General features: G+C 39.0%; 1 protein-coding gene across 1 annotated transcript in view; it reads right to left on the bottom strand.

The window, feature by feature from the left end:
* Positions 1-4,856, bottom strand: part of LOC116753980 (alpha-fetoprotein-like) — a 35,457-nt gene extending 30,601 nt beyond the window's left edge. The window contains 4 exon segments of the mRNA XM_032631994.1: positions 1,779-1,990; positions 3,323-3,464; positions 3,611-3,662; positions 4,772-4,856. Of these exon segments, the coding sequence (XP_032487885.1) occupies positions 1,779-1,990; positions 3,323-3,464; positions 3,611-3,662; positions 4,772-4,856 (491 nt within the window).
* Between the last annotated feature and the right edge of the window lie 10,219 nt (positions 4,857-15,075).

Here is a 15,075-nt window from a genome sequence, read left to right as displayed (position 1 = left end):
AGAGAAAAGCAGAATTGACATTTTCAAGATACAACTGCCACCCAAGATAAGGCAAAATTCTTGGTTGATAGGAAATTTCGTTGGAGCCATTCAATATCTCTGCTCTCTGTTGGGTACTATGCTAAACTAAGAGTTCATTTTTGTGCTGCAGTAACTTAGTTCCCATAGAGGATTTTCAGTATGAACTAATCTAATTTCAAATCTCCAAAGGCAAAGCTGAACTTAGTATAAGGAAAAAGCTTTCTAATAATTAGAGCCATTTAAAAATAGAATGTCCCTATTGCAAGGTAACAAAGGGTCACGCTTATCTTACAATGATCAAAACTGTTATCGAAAATTCCTTAGATAATCCAAAGATACAATAACTACAGTTTGGTGTATCTGTATTCTATGCTATCTTTTGATGAGACTGAAATAGCAGACTTTTCCTCTAGCTTTGATATGTTACTGTTTCTTTGGTTGAGAACTAAACAAAGTTGTTGACGTAATTATGAAGCAAGTAGTTAGAAAATTATTTTTCCCTGAATATTGATGGTTGTATGCACATAAGTTAAATTAGCATATAAATAACTCCTTGATACTGACTTATTTGTAAATGTTCAAGAAGAGATTAGATTCACTGCCTGAGTATTGGTTAGATTTCATAATCTCTGAATGCTCAAACTTGATTTAACAATGCCCAAACCTGATTTTATAAATCTCACCTAGAGTGGCTAGCACCTCATTTAATAGGTAGCCAAGTTCATATTACAGTTTCCCATTTGGTTGCCCCTAATGTCAGACCAGTTGGAACCAGCCCAATCCCTTATCCCTCTGTCCTTTCTCCCTAAGTGACTGGGGCCATTTAATTCCTTCCTGGAGGCTCAGTAACTTCTGGGGCAATTCTGCCCATGTATAGGTGAATTAAAAGTGTTTACGTTGTTCAACATCAAGTCACCCCATCTGCTCATTCATTTCTGGTTTAGAGTTTCACGTCTAAAATCTGAAATCAAACCACCACCATGCCTTTTGCACTAGATCCAGCAATCAGATCTTCCCCTTCTTCCTAGTGTCTGAGTCTGTCTTGACCCGATGGCCAGAACTGCATTCCTTGAGAACTGAAGCTTTGTCCTTCTCTTGTCATTTCTACCTCTCTCCGGTTTTGGTTTCCTGCCTCTAACTTGCTCGTACCTCACTCTCAAAAGATAGACTTCTGTGCTAACTAGGAAACCAAAATATGAGCTCACCTACCCATGGGCTATCATGCCACCCACTCCAGGTGGAAATTACAGAATCAGAGTTCTTGAGTAGAAAACTCATCTCCGTCCGATCCACAATTATTACTTATTCCTAGGTTCCCAATGACAGACTTTATCTCCATGCCTATCAGATACCCCTCAGGCTATCCCTTGGTGAACCTCCCAAATACTAGCCCATTGCCTGAGCTATTACCTGCTCTCTATTCCCAATACTCTGTTTAGTGTGCTTTGCCTACCAGACTGTATTTTTCAACATCATTTGCTACTGGTCTGACCAACCTAACCTTTGAGAAGATGGGTCTCTTACAGATCCTAGTCCTTTTTAATGTTTCATGGTGCAGACATTTTCATGCCCTCTTGGGTTTACTAAGACCATGTTGTCATTGTGAGGGAAAAAGATAAATTGTAGCTCAAATTTTCACTTTAATTTTATATAAGCAAGCTTTGCGTACTCAGAGGCTTTTATATTAAAACAAAAGATCTGTCTTCAAAATTGGAAAATACTCTTTTCCAAAGACCTGGCAAGGAAATATGACTTACTTCTCTTTCACCGGCACCTGATTCTCTTTGTCCATCTCACAGATCTGCTCAGGATCTGAAATTTGGAATATATCACTGTAACCTGCAACATCCTTTTTGTATGACAGGAAGCACTTGTGTCTTGCTGAGTTATTTGTATTGCAACAGTCAGAAAACACATGTCTGTCAGCCAGCCCTTGGTTATTGCAAATATGCTCTAGGAAGGTAGGCATCTGTAGGAGGAAATAGTAACTTAAGGGAAGGCACTTGTGGTCTACATTTCTAACCACAGGAAAGTTAAGGAATTATACAGAAAAGGCAACTGAGTGCTTAATATTATACTCTGTATCCAATAGTCCCTGGACGTAGCTCTTTTGAGTGAAAGCCTTTTAAAAGGTTCTTAAGTCTAAATTCTCACATGCTGGACATGGGCCAAATAGAATTTATCATTTTCTCCCTACCTATGTAAGTGCTTCATTTTCATACAGTTGAAGGTATTAAAATAAAGGTAAGCCAAAATGTCCAGGACCTAAAGAAATCAAGGTATTTTTAATAAGAATTACCCACCAAGAAACAGCTCTTAGTTTGCTTTCCTTGCTTCCTGATTGTTTTTAGTTGGTTTCCATGGGAGCTTATTTTAAAAGTTAAACTCTGAGGCAATGTGTATTCGGTGTCAAATATTCAAATAGAAATGTAATGATTCAGTTTTCAAGTATCTTTGAATGGCAGTAAATGTGTGGGATGCTGTAAACCTCAAATGACATATGCTTCCAGATTTGTGGGATAAGGGCAGAAAAAGGTCATCTTTGGAAATGGGAATAAGAAGAAATCGATATAAAATAAGTAAGGCTAGCCACTGGCAAAGGAACTTCATTTAAAGTGTGTCTCTAATTAGACTAATGATTTTTCTATGACTACTTAGAGTCTGGTTAAAAAAAAAAAAAAAGGTAGGTTTTAGCCAAAGAAGATGGAGTGAAAAAAATCTATAAATAAAAAAGAAAATTATGTATTTGTATTTAAATTGTTGATATGAGAATAACTGATACAAAAATATGTAGATAATGAGAATACGTTAGTTTTTATCAAGAATTTTTCTAATCACAAGATAGACATATTTTATGAGATGATAGTAATTTTCAAGATTTTCTACTAAGTGGGAAAAAAGCCTATAATAATATTCACTTTTTTCTTCTTTTTTATATTCTCTTAGAAACTTTCAAAATCAGTACGTTAATTTCCCAGAAACCTTTATATGAGGATGTCAGACAATAATATTCTAGTGACAGAGACAGAGCAACCGACTTAAATTGACAAATTGGCATTCTAGGGTATAATTCATTCTCTTGAGCATTCAGTTCTCAGAGTCTGATCTCCCAGATATGAAATGATAAAATGTAAGTTTATAAACCTACAAAGATTATATCTTGAGTGTGACACATGTACATATTGTTGCCTTAAAATCCCTTGCCTAATTATTCAATCAACCCACTTCATAACAACATCTTTTGTTTGCAATTTAGTTTTTAAAACAACAGAGAGAAAAAGGCAGAACACGATTCACCTACCAATTGGTGACAACATTCTGAAGGTGATTCATGTGGCTTGAGGCTCTTGCACTTCTCTGCAAGATCTAGCCATTCTTTAACTATGGTTTGTACTTTTTCATAAGTCAATTTCTGAAGAAACTGTGCAACCATAATACTAGTGCTGAAACAGAACACTTGTGTGAATGCTGAAGATAGAATCAAACTCTTTTCCTCCATCAATCTTGCTATATCACTGCCCTACTCCCCCCCCAAATAATTAATATGATTTTACATTTCAAACAAAAGAATACTGATAATAAAACTCACACAGCTCTTAAGTTCTCCTCTAGATAATTCTGGTTATTAGAGTGCTGCATGGCTGAAAAAAAATGAGATTTTATTTACAGAAGAGGAAATTTTCCAAACTGAAATCCCCTTTGACAATTCAAATCTATATTTATTCATTCATAAATTTCCAGATTTATTTTTGTTTATATCATAAACCAGAACAAATTATAAGAATATATCTTTTCTTTTATTTAAACTGTATTCTGTGAATGATTTCTTTCTAGTCAAACACATCATGTAGTTGAACCGTCATTGGCTTACAAATAAGTGGCACATACCTGTACTGATACTTCTGAATTAATTAAACTTGACTCTTTGGTTATCTCTTATTAGAAGTTACTAGCACACACAAAGAACACTAAGAAAATTAAAGCCTGGCATTAGGAACAAAAGTATAAACATTAACACTTTGCCAGGCTTAATTTGGCAAAGACAGTAACTCATACATCTTGGATTCGCTCATCATCTTCATCATCTCCACTCACCACATACACATGCTCTCTATTGAAAACAGTGTCTTCCTTCTAACATCAATAGCTTCAAAAGAGCTTAGCAGCTATCTATTTAATAAAGAAACCATTATTATTTACATATTAACAAGTAAAGGCTTTGGAGATACTTATTCTGAGTTCAGCTTCTAGCTCTGATACTCAATATGGCCTTGAGGAAATAACTTAAGCACTCAGAGGTTCTGTTTCTCTATCAAATGTAAATAACTTCTACTACATTCGGTGGTTGTTAGGATTAAATGAAAGCCTATGTGTGAAGCATTGAGCACAGTGCCTGGCACATAGTAGGTACTGAACAATGTAGCTCATGGGATTATTCTTGCTACTATAAACACTATTGCTCTATCTAAAATCATTTATCCAATTTTAAATACAAGTTTGAAATATGTCATTCTCTGCCCTAGAGTGGAAGTAAGGTGGAAAATGGAAAATTAGATCTTCCTGTGTGTGTTGCTTCAATATATCAATTCTCTTTCTCTATCTATTCCACAGGTTAATTTCTAGCAATCTTCAATGACTCTACTGACAGTGATGAGCACTGAGAAAGATAGCCTTTCCATGTATATCTTAATAGTCATTATGTTTCATCTCCTGGCACATGGGTGTATAGATTGTAAATAGGATTCCCTACCTGCATCTAGTAAACTTCTCTGAAGAGTCTGACATTTAATGGAGCTGAAGAAAACAAGCAAAGATATGGTTCTAACAGTCTTCATTATTTCAGATGAATCTTTATAGAGTACATTCTATCATTTGAATTGAAGAATCCTTTTATATTCTTTCCAAGTAATTGCTATTAATAATTAACGTTTTTCTGGTGAATGTTTTTCCACCTTGGCCACTATGACCCTCAAACAATTACAGAAATTCATGACAATGAAGAAATATTTTTCATAGATAGCATTCATTAACGAATACGGGATTTTAAAATGAGTCATGTCGGGGAGGAGCTTGAAGATGGCGGAAGAGTGAGATGCGGAGAACACCTTCCTCCCCACAGATACACCAGAAATACATCTACACGTGGAACAACTCCTACAGAACACCTACTGAACGCTGGCAGAAGACCTCAGACCTCCCAAAAGGCAAGAACCCCCCCACGTACCTGCGTAGGGCAAAAGAAAAAAGAATAAACAGAGACAAAGAATAGGGACGGGACCCGCACCAGTGGGAGGGAGCTGTGAAGGAGGAAAGCTTTCCACACACTAGGAAGTCCCTCCGCGGGCGGAGACTGCGGGTGGCGGAGGGGGGAAGCTTCGGAGCAACGGAGGAGAGCACAGCAACAGGGGTGCGGAGGGCAAAGCGGAGAGATTCCCGCACAGCGGATCGGTGCCGACCGGCACTCACCAGGCCGAGAGGCTTGTCTGCTCACCCGCCGGGGCGGGCGGGGCTGGGAGCTGAGGCTCGGGCTTCGGTCGGAGCACAGAGAGAGGAGTGGGGTTGGCGGCGTGAACACAGCCTGAAGGGGGCTAGTGCGCCACAGCTAGCCGGAAGGGAGTCCGGGGAAAAGTCTGGACCTGCCGAAGAGGCAAGAGACTTTTTCTTACCTCTTTGTTTCCGGGTGCGTGAGGAGAGGGGATTAACAGAGCTGCTTAAAGGAGCTCCAGAGACGGGCGTGAGCCGCGGCTATCAGCGCTTTACCCAGAGATGGGCATGAGACGCTAAGGCCGCTGCTGCCACCAGCAAGAAGCCTGTGTGCGAAGACAGGTCACTCTCCACACCTCCCCTCCAGGGAGCCTGTGCAGCCCGCCACTGCCAGGGTCCCGTGACCCAGGGACAACCTTCCCGCGAGAACGCACGGTGCGCCTCAGGCTGGTGCAATGTCACGCCGGCCTCTGCCGATGCAGGCTTGCCCCGAACTCTGTACCCCTCCCTCCCCACCGACCTAAGTGAGTCAGAGCTCCTGAAGCAGCTGCTCCTTTAACCCCGTCCTGTCTGAGCAAAGAACAGATGCCCTCAGGCAACCTACATGCAGAGGCGCAGCCAAACCCAGAGCTGAACCCCGGGAGCTGTGCGAAGAAAGAAGAGAAAGGGAAATCTCTCCTAGCAGCCTCAGGAGCAGCGGATTAAATCTCCACAATCAACTTGATGTACCCTGCGCCTGTGGAATACCTGAATAGACAAGGAATCATCCCAAATTGAAGAGGTGGACTTTGGGAGCAATGATATATATTTTTTTTCCCCCTTTTTCTCTTTTTGTGAGCGTGCATGTGTATGCTTCTGTGTGTGGTTTTGTCTGTGTAGCTTTGCCTTTATCATTTGTCCTAGGGTTCTGTCTGTGTTTTAAATTTTTTTTATTTAAAAAATTTTTTTCTACAAAAAGAAATTTTTTTCTTCATATAATTATATTTTCTTTTACTAACTTTATTTTATTTTGTTTTCTTCTTTCTTTCTTTCCTTTTTTTTTCTCCCTTTTATTCTGAGCCGTGTGGATGACAGGCTCTTGGTGCTCCAGCCAGGCCTCAGGGCTGTGCCTCTGAGGTGGAAGAGCCAACTTCAGGACACTGGACCACAAGAGACCTACCAGCTCCACGTAATATCAAACGGCGAAAATCTCCCAGAGATCTCCATCTCAACACCAAGACCCAGCTCCACTCAATGACCAACAAACTACAGTGCTAGACATCCTATGCCAAACAACTAGCAAGATAGGAACACAACCCCATCCATTAGCACAGAGGCTGCCTAAAATAATAATATGGCCACAGACACCCTAAACCACACCACCAGATGTGTACCTTCCCACCAGAAAGACAAGATCCAGCCTCATACACCAGAACACAGGCACTAGTCCCCTCCACCAGGAAGCCTACACAACCCACTGAACCAACCTTAGCCACTGGGGACAGACACCAAAAACAACAGGAACTACAAACCTGCAGCCTGTGAAAAGGAGACCCTAAACACAGTAAGTTAAGCAAAATGAGAAGACAGAGAAACACAAAGCAGATGAAGGAGCAAAGCAAAAACCCACCAGGCCTAACAAATGAAGAGGAAATAGGCAGTCTCCCTGAAAAAGAATTCAGAATAATGATGGTAAAGATGATCCAATATCTTGGATATAGAATGGAGAAAATACAAGAAACTTTTAACAAGGACCTAGGAGAACTAAAGAGCAAACAAACAGTGATGAACAACACAATAAATGAAATTAAGAATTCTATAGAAGGGATCAATAGTAGAATAACTGAGGCAGAAGAACGGATAAGTGACCTGGAAGATAAAATAATGAAAATAACTACTGCAGAGCAGAATAAAGAAAAAAGAATGAAAAGAATTGAGTACAGTCTCAGAGACTTCTGGGACAACATTAAACGCACCAACATTCGAATTATAGGGGGTCCCAGAGGAAGAGAAAAAGAAGGGGACTGGGAAAATATTTGAAGAGATTAGAGTTGAAAACTTCCTAAATAGGGGAAAGGAAATAGTCAATCAAGTCCAGGAAGAGCAGAGAGTCCCATACAGGATAAATCCAAGGAGAAGCATGCCAAGACACATATTAATCAAACTATCAAACATTAAATACAAACAAAAAATATTAAAAGCACCAAGGGAAAAACAACAAATAACACACAAGAGAATTCCCATAAGGTTGATCTTTCAGCAGAAACTCTGCAAGCAAGAAGGGAGTGGCAGGACATATTTAAAGTGATAAAGGAGAAAAACCTACAACCAAGATTACTCTACTCAGCAAGGATCTCATTCAGATTTGAAGTAGAAATTAAAACCTTTAGAGACAAGCAAAAGCTAAGAGAATTCAGCACCATCAAACCAGCTTTACAACAAATGCTTAAAGGAACTTCTTTAGGCAGGAAACTCAAAAGAAGGAAAAGACCTACAATAACAAACCCAAAACAATTAAGAAAATGGTAATAGGAAAATACATATCGATAACTACCTTAAATGTAAATGAATTAAATGCTCCAAGCAAAAGACATAGATTGGCTTAATGGATGCAAAAACAAGACCCGTGTATATGCTGTCTACAAGAGACCCACTTCAGACCTAGGGACACATACAGACTGAAAATGAGGGGATAGAAAAAGATATTCCATGCAAATGGAAATCAAAAGAAAGCTGCAGTAGCAATTCTCATATCAGACAAAATAGACTTTAAAATAAAGCCTATTACAAGAGGCAAAGAAGGAAACGACATGATGATCAAGGGATCAATCCAAGAAGAAGATATAACAATTGTAAATATTTATGCACCCAGCATAGGAGCACCTCAATACATAAGGCAAATACTAACAGCCATAAGAGGGGAAATCGACAGTAACACAATCATAGTAGGGGACTTTAACACCCCACTTTCACCAATGGACAGATCATCCAAAATGAAAATAAATAAGGAAGCACAAGCTTCAAATGATACATTAAACAAGATGGACTTGATTGATATTTATAGGACATTCCATCCAAAAACAGCAGAATGCACATTCTTCTCAGATGCTCATGGAACATTCTCCAGGATAGATCATATCTTGAGTCACAAATAAAGCCTTGGTAAATTTAAGAAAATTGAAATCGTATCAATTATCTTTTCCGACCACAATGCTATGAGACTAGATATCAATTACAGGATATAATCTGTAAAACATACAAACACATGGAGGCTAAACAACACACTACTTAATAACCGAGAGATCACTGAAGAAATCAAAGAAGAAATCAAAAAACACCTAGAAACAAATGACAATGAAAACATGACAAGCCAAAACCTACGGGATGCAGCAAAAGCAGTTCTAAGAGGGAAGTTTATAGCAATACAATCCTACATTAAGAAACAAGAAACATCTCAAATAAACAACCTAACCTTATACCTAAAGCAATTAGAGAAAGAACAAAAAGTTCCCAAAGTTGACAGAAGGAAAGAAATCATAAAGATCAGATAAGAAATAAATGAAAAAGAAATGAAGCAAATGATAACAAAAATCAATAAAACTAAAAGCTAGTTCTTTGAGAAGATAAAGTTGATGAACCATTAGCCAGACTTATTAAGAAAAGAAGGAAGAAGACTCAAATCAATAGAATTAGAAATGAAAAAGAAGTAACAACTGACACTGCAGAAATACAAAGGATCATGAGAGATTACTACAAACAACTCTATGCCAATAAAATGGACAAGCTGGAAGAAATGGAAAAATTCTTAGAAATGCACAACCTTCCAAGACTGAACCAGGAAGAAATAGAAAATATGAATGGACCAATCACAAGCACTGAAACTGAAACTGTGATTAAAAATCTTCCAACAAACAAAAGCCCAGGACCAGATGACTTCACAGGCGAATTCTATCAAACATTTAGAGAAGAGATAACAGCTGTCCTTCTCAAACTCTTCTAAAATATAGCAGAGGGAGAAACACTCCGAAACTCATTCTACAAGGCCACCATCACCCCAATACCAAAACCAGACAAAGATGTCACAAAGAAAGAAAGCTACAGGCCAATATCACTGTATGAACATAGATGCAAACATCCTCAACAGAATACTAGCAAACATAATCCAAGAGCACATAAAAGGATCAGACACCATGATCAAGTGGGGTTTATCCCAGGAATGCAAGGATTCCTTCAATATATTCAAATCAATCAATGTGATGCCACCATATTAACAAGTTGAAGGGGAAAAACCATAGGATCATCTCAATAGATGCAGAAAAATCTTCGACAAAATTCAACACCCATTTATGATAAAAACTCTCCAGAAGTAGGCATAGAGGGAACTTTCTCAACATAATAAAAGGCCATATATGACAAACCCACAGCCGACATCATCCTCAATGGTGAAAAACTGAAACCATTTCCACTAAGATCAGGAAGAAGACAAGGTTGCCCACTTCTCACCACTATTATTCAACATAGGTTTGGGAGTTTTAGCCACAGCAATGAGAGAGAAAAAGAAATAAAAGGAATCCAAATCAGAAAAGAAGTAAAGCTGTCACTGTTTGCAAACAACATGATACTCTACATAGATAATCCTAAAGATGCTACCAGAAAACTACTAGAGCTAATCAATGAATTTGGTAAAGTAGCAGGATACAAAATTAATGCACAGAAATCTCTGGCATTCCCTATACACTAATGATGAAAAATCTGAAAGTGAAATTAAGGAAAACACTCCCAATTACCATTGCAACAAAAAGAATAAATATCTAGGAATAAACCTACCTAAGGAGACAAAAGATCTGTATGCAGAAATTATAAGGACACTGATGAAAGAAATTAAAGATGATACAAATTGATGGAGGAGATATACCATGTTCTTGGATTGGAAGAATCAACATTGTGAAAATGACTCTACTACCCAAAGCAATCTACAGATTCAATGCAATCCCTATCAAACTACCACTGGCATTTTTCACAGAACTAGAAAAAAGTTTTCACAATTTGTATGGAAACACAAAAGACCCCGAATAGCCAAAGCAATCTTGAGAACGAAAAACAGAGCTGGAGGAATCAGGCTCCCTGACTTCGGACTATACTGCAAAGCTACAGTAATCAAGACAGTATGGTACTGGCACAAAAACAGAAATATAGATCAATGGAACAGGATAGAAAGCCCAGAGATAAACCCACACACATATGGCCACCTTATCTTTGATAAAGGAGGCAAGAATATACAGTGGAAAAAAGACAGCCTCTTCAATAAGTGGTGCTGGGAAAACTGGACAGCTACATGTAAAAGAATGAAATTAGAACACTCCCTAACACCATACACAAAAATAAACTCAAAATGGATCACAGACCTAAATGGAAGGCCAGACACTATAAAACTCTTAGGGGAAAACATAGGCAGAACACTCTATGACATAAATCACAGCAAGATCCTTTTTGACCCACCTCCTAGAGAAATGGAAATAAAAATAAACAAATGGGACCTAATGAAATTTAAAAGCTTTTGCACAGCAAAGGAAACCATAAACAAGACCAAAAGACAACCCTCAGAATGGGAGGACATATTTGCAAATGAAGCAAGTGACAAAGGATTAATCTCCAAAATTTACGAGCAGCTCATGCAGCTGAATATCGAAAAACAAACAACCCAATCCAAAATGGGCAGAAGACCTAAATAAACATTTCTCCAAAGAAGATATACAGATTGCCAACAAACACATGAAAGAATGCTCAACATCATTAATCATTAGAGAAAGGCAAATCAAAACTACAATAAGATATTATCTCACACCAGTCAAAATGGCCATCATCAAAAAATCTACAAACAATAAATGCTGGAGAGGGTGTGGAGGAAAGGGAACACTCTTGCACTGTTTGTGGGAATGTAAATTGATACAGCCACTATGGAGAACAGTATGGAGGTTCCTTAAAAAACTAACAATAGCACTACCATATGACCCAGCAATCCCACTACTGGGCATATACCCTGAGAAAACCATAATTCAAAAAGAGTCATGTACCAAAATGTTCATTGCAGCTCTATTTACAATAGCCAGGACATGGAAGCAACCTAAGTGTCCATCAACAGATAAATGGATAAAGAAGATGTGACACATATATACAATGGAATATTACTCAGCCATAAAAGAATCGAAATTTAGATATTTGTAGTGAGGTGGATGGACCTAGAGTCTGTTCTACAGAGTGAAGTAAGTCAGAAAGAGAAAAACAAATACCATATGCTAACACATATATATTGAATCTAAAAAAAAAAAAGGTCATGAGGAACCTAGGGGCAAGACAGGAATAAAGACGCAGACCTACTAGAAAATGGACTTGAGGATATGGGGAGGGGGAAGGGTAAGCTGGCACCAAGTGCGAGAGTGGCATGGACATATATACACTACCAAACGTAAAATAGGTAGCTAGGGGGAAGCAGCCGCATAGCACAGGGAGATCAGCTCGGTGCTTTGTGACCACCTAGAGAGGTGGGATAGTGAGGGTGGGAGGGAGGGTGACGCAAGAGGGAAGAGATATGGGGACATATGTATGTGTACAACTGATTCACTTTGTTATAAAGCAGAAACTAACACACCATTGTAAAGCAATTATACTCCAATAAAGATGTTAAAAAATAAATAAATAAAATAAAATGAGTCACGTCAATCTACCTGTTTTTTTCAAGATTACACCACATAGACCTTGGAATAAAATAATCAATAAACACTTTTGGTAAATATCTCATTTCCTAGAAATATTTGTTGACGTGTACAAAGTTCGAAAATGCCAGGAGATCAGGTAAACATGTACTCTCCCAGATTCAAATAAATGGTGAAGGCCTGAGTTCCAGTGCTGGGCACATTTTTAGGTCGCTGGAGAGAGTGGGGAGCTTAGATCTTGGGAGCAAACCCAAAGGAATGTGACCTAATTTACTGAGTGCTTGCTGTGAGTCTGGCACTTTGTATGATTATACTTAGATAGCCATATTCTTATTTCTTGAACAATAAATTAAGACTCAGGGTCATATAATTTGCTCATGGACTCACAGGTAGAACTTCAGGTCTGTCTGATGTCAGAGCCCACAACACCCAAGAGCTAGTATTAACAGCTGAGGTCCCAACATCCCTCAGCTATTTTCTGTTTTGCCAATCATCCAATCTTGGGTCTAGGGCGGGACACAGGTGATTACTAATTAAATAAAATGTTTAAGCTAGGGACAAAGTGAGAGAGTGGCATGGACATATATACACTACCAAGTGTAAAATAGCTAGTGGGAAGCAGCCGCATAGCACAGGGAGATTAGCTCGGTGCTTTGTGACCACCTGGAGGGGTGGGATAGGGAGGGTGGGAGGGAGGGAGAGGCAAGAGGGAAGAGATATGGGGATATATGTATATGTATAGCTGATTTACTTTGTTATACAGCAGAAACTAACACACAATTGTAAAGCAATTATACTCCAATAAATATGTTAAAAAAAAGTTTAAGCTAAATGTAAAGACTAGAAGTTTTGGAAATGGAAGATCACTGGTTAATACTTTAACCATTCCTGTCCTCAGTTTCCTCATTTATAGATGGAGTGTTTGGACCGGATAATCTTTACAGCTGGCAGTCCATTGCTTGATTCTTCTACCCACATATTCTCATTTCTGATTTCCTAGGCGAAGAAATACCACAAGTGAGACAGATATATTTGCCTGCAAAACAACAACAACGACAAATCTGTTATTTAAATTTGGGACACACTGGCTTATGGTAAAGAATATGGATGGCCCTGTGTGGTAGATTTTCGGGGTCCTCTAAACAGTCCTAATGCTCAGCATATCTTTCTGTCTTGCATCTTTAGAGCTGTTCCCTTGAGATCTTACTCTAAGCCTCCTGGGACGATCAGAAATGGACCTATTGCTCTAGGGATAGCAAATCCTTTGGATGAGTGCTGCCAGACTGTCACCCATTGCAGACATTACTAATTGATCACTGTACTCTTTTTCTCTGAACCTAGACTAGCCTTAGAATCATTCATGGCACAATGCTTCATTACAGCCACTATTAATTGATTGTAACTGTCACTTAAAGAAAAAAAAACTGTTGTATGTGTGCTAAACTAATTCCTATTTTTTTTTTTTTTTGCTGTACGCGGGCCTCTCACTGTTGTGGCCTCTCCCGTTGCGGAGCATAGGCTCCGGACGCGCAGGCCCGGCGGCCATGGCTCACGGGCCCAGCCGCTCTGCGGCATGTGGGATCTTCCCGGACCGGGGCACGAACCCGTTTCCCCTGCATCAGCAGGCGGACTCTCAACCACTGCGCCACCAGGGAAGCCCACTAATTCCTATTTTTAAAAATTTTGGACAAAATTAATTTCTCATGGTAATCCTTCTTTCACAGTAAGACGTTCTTGAAAAAATTAAAAAAAGTTAAGTTCTTTATTAGTAATTAGTAACAGAATTTTAGACCAGAGGAAAGACAAGCTGTGGAGATTATTTAAAAGCAAAGGTAAGGGAATGGGTTTTGTGAAAGAATTCAAAAGACAGCACAGAATTTGTTCTCTAAGAGAGGAAGATCTCCATGCTGACCTTTAAGATCAAAAATGGAAGCTGTCCAAGTACAGGACACAATGATGATTTTTAATAAATATTATTTTTACAGGAAACCTAATTCTAGTCCAAGTCATAGAAACAGAGTTAGAAAGAGCAAGGCTGGATCCCTGGATCCCACCAAAAACCTGGGTGGTGATGGCTCACGCACCTTCAGTCTTGGCCCTCATTATAGCACCTGAGGCTGATCACATTTCCAAAACTCTCTAGTACTAGAAAAGTCTTCCCGCATCGAGTGAGTCCAGGTATGTTCTATTCATTGGTATGGATTCTGTCTGAGCAATAGAGTAAGTGTGACTTGCCCTTTTTCCAAATCCTCTCTTCTCCAGGAAAAACACGACTTCTGAATAAAACATTCCTCTCCTTCCTTTCTTCACATCACACGGGTTACCCGCCTTCTATCAGTGTGTTCTCTGGCACATCAGTGGAGAGAGTTGCAGGGCAATTTCCTCTGTGATAATACAGTCTTGTGATGGCAGAGTTTCCTGAGTCTCTGGTTTCATATCTGCTGCTCTTAAGATAGCACTGGACACATAGCAGAATCCACTACTAGGTACAAAATTGAATTAGCAAACTATGCTCTGTTTCACTTCTGTTTGATGAACTTATTATTATTTAAGTAAATTTTTCTTCCTTATTATCCTTGTTAATAAACAAGAGTGCTTGGAAAAATGGTAAAAGGACAAAATAACTTCATGAATTAAACACCTATTATCTGCTGGGCATTGTATTGGATACTTTATATAGTAATTTAATACATTTCTCTAAAGCCTTTGTGACGTGGGGATTATTCTTTCACCCTACACCAAGAAATGGGAGTCTTAAATCGTAAGGTTCTTGTGTCTGAGGCCATACAGCAAGTTACTGGCAGAAGGAATATAATCCCCCCGCTCCCCGCCCGCCTGCATCTTCAGCTTAGACTGAGTGCGGGTGCTATGTGCTCCC

This window comes from Phocoena sinus, chromosome 5 (assembly GCF_008692025.1).
Source record: "Phocoena sinus isolate mPhoSin1 chromosome 5, mPhoSin1.pri, whole genome shotgun sequence".
Lineage (NCBI taxonomy): Eukaryota > Metazoa > Chordata > Mammalia > Artiodactyla > Phocoenidae > Phocoena > Phocoena sinus.
Note: the sequence above shows the minus strand (reverse complement) of the source record. Positions and strands in the feature narration are given on the sequence as shown.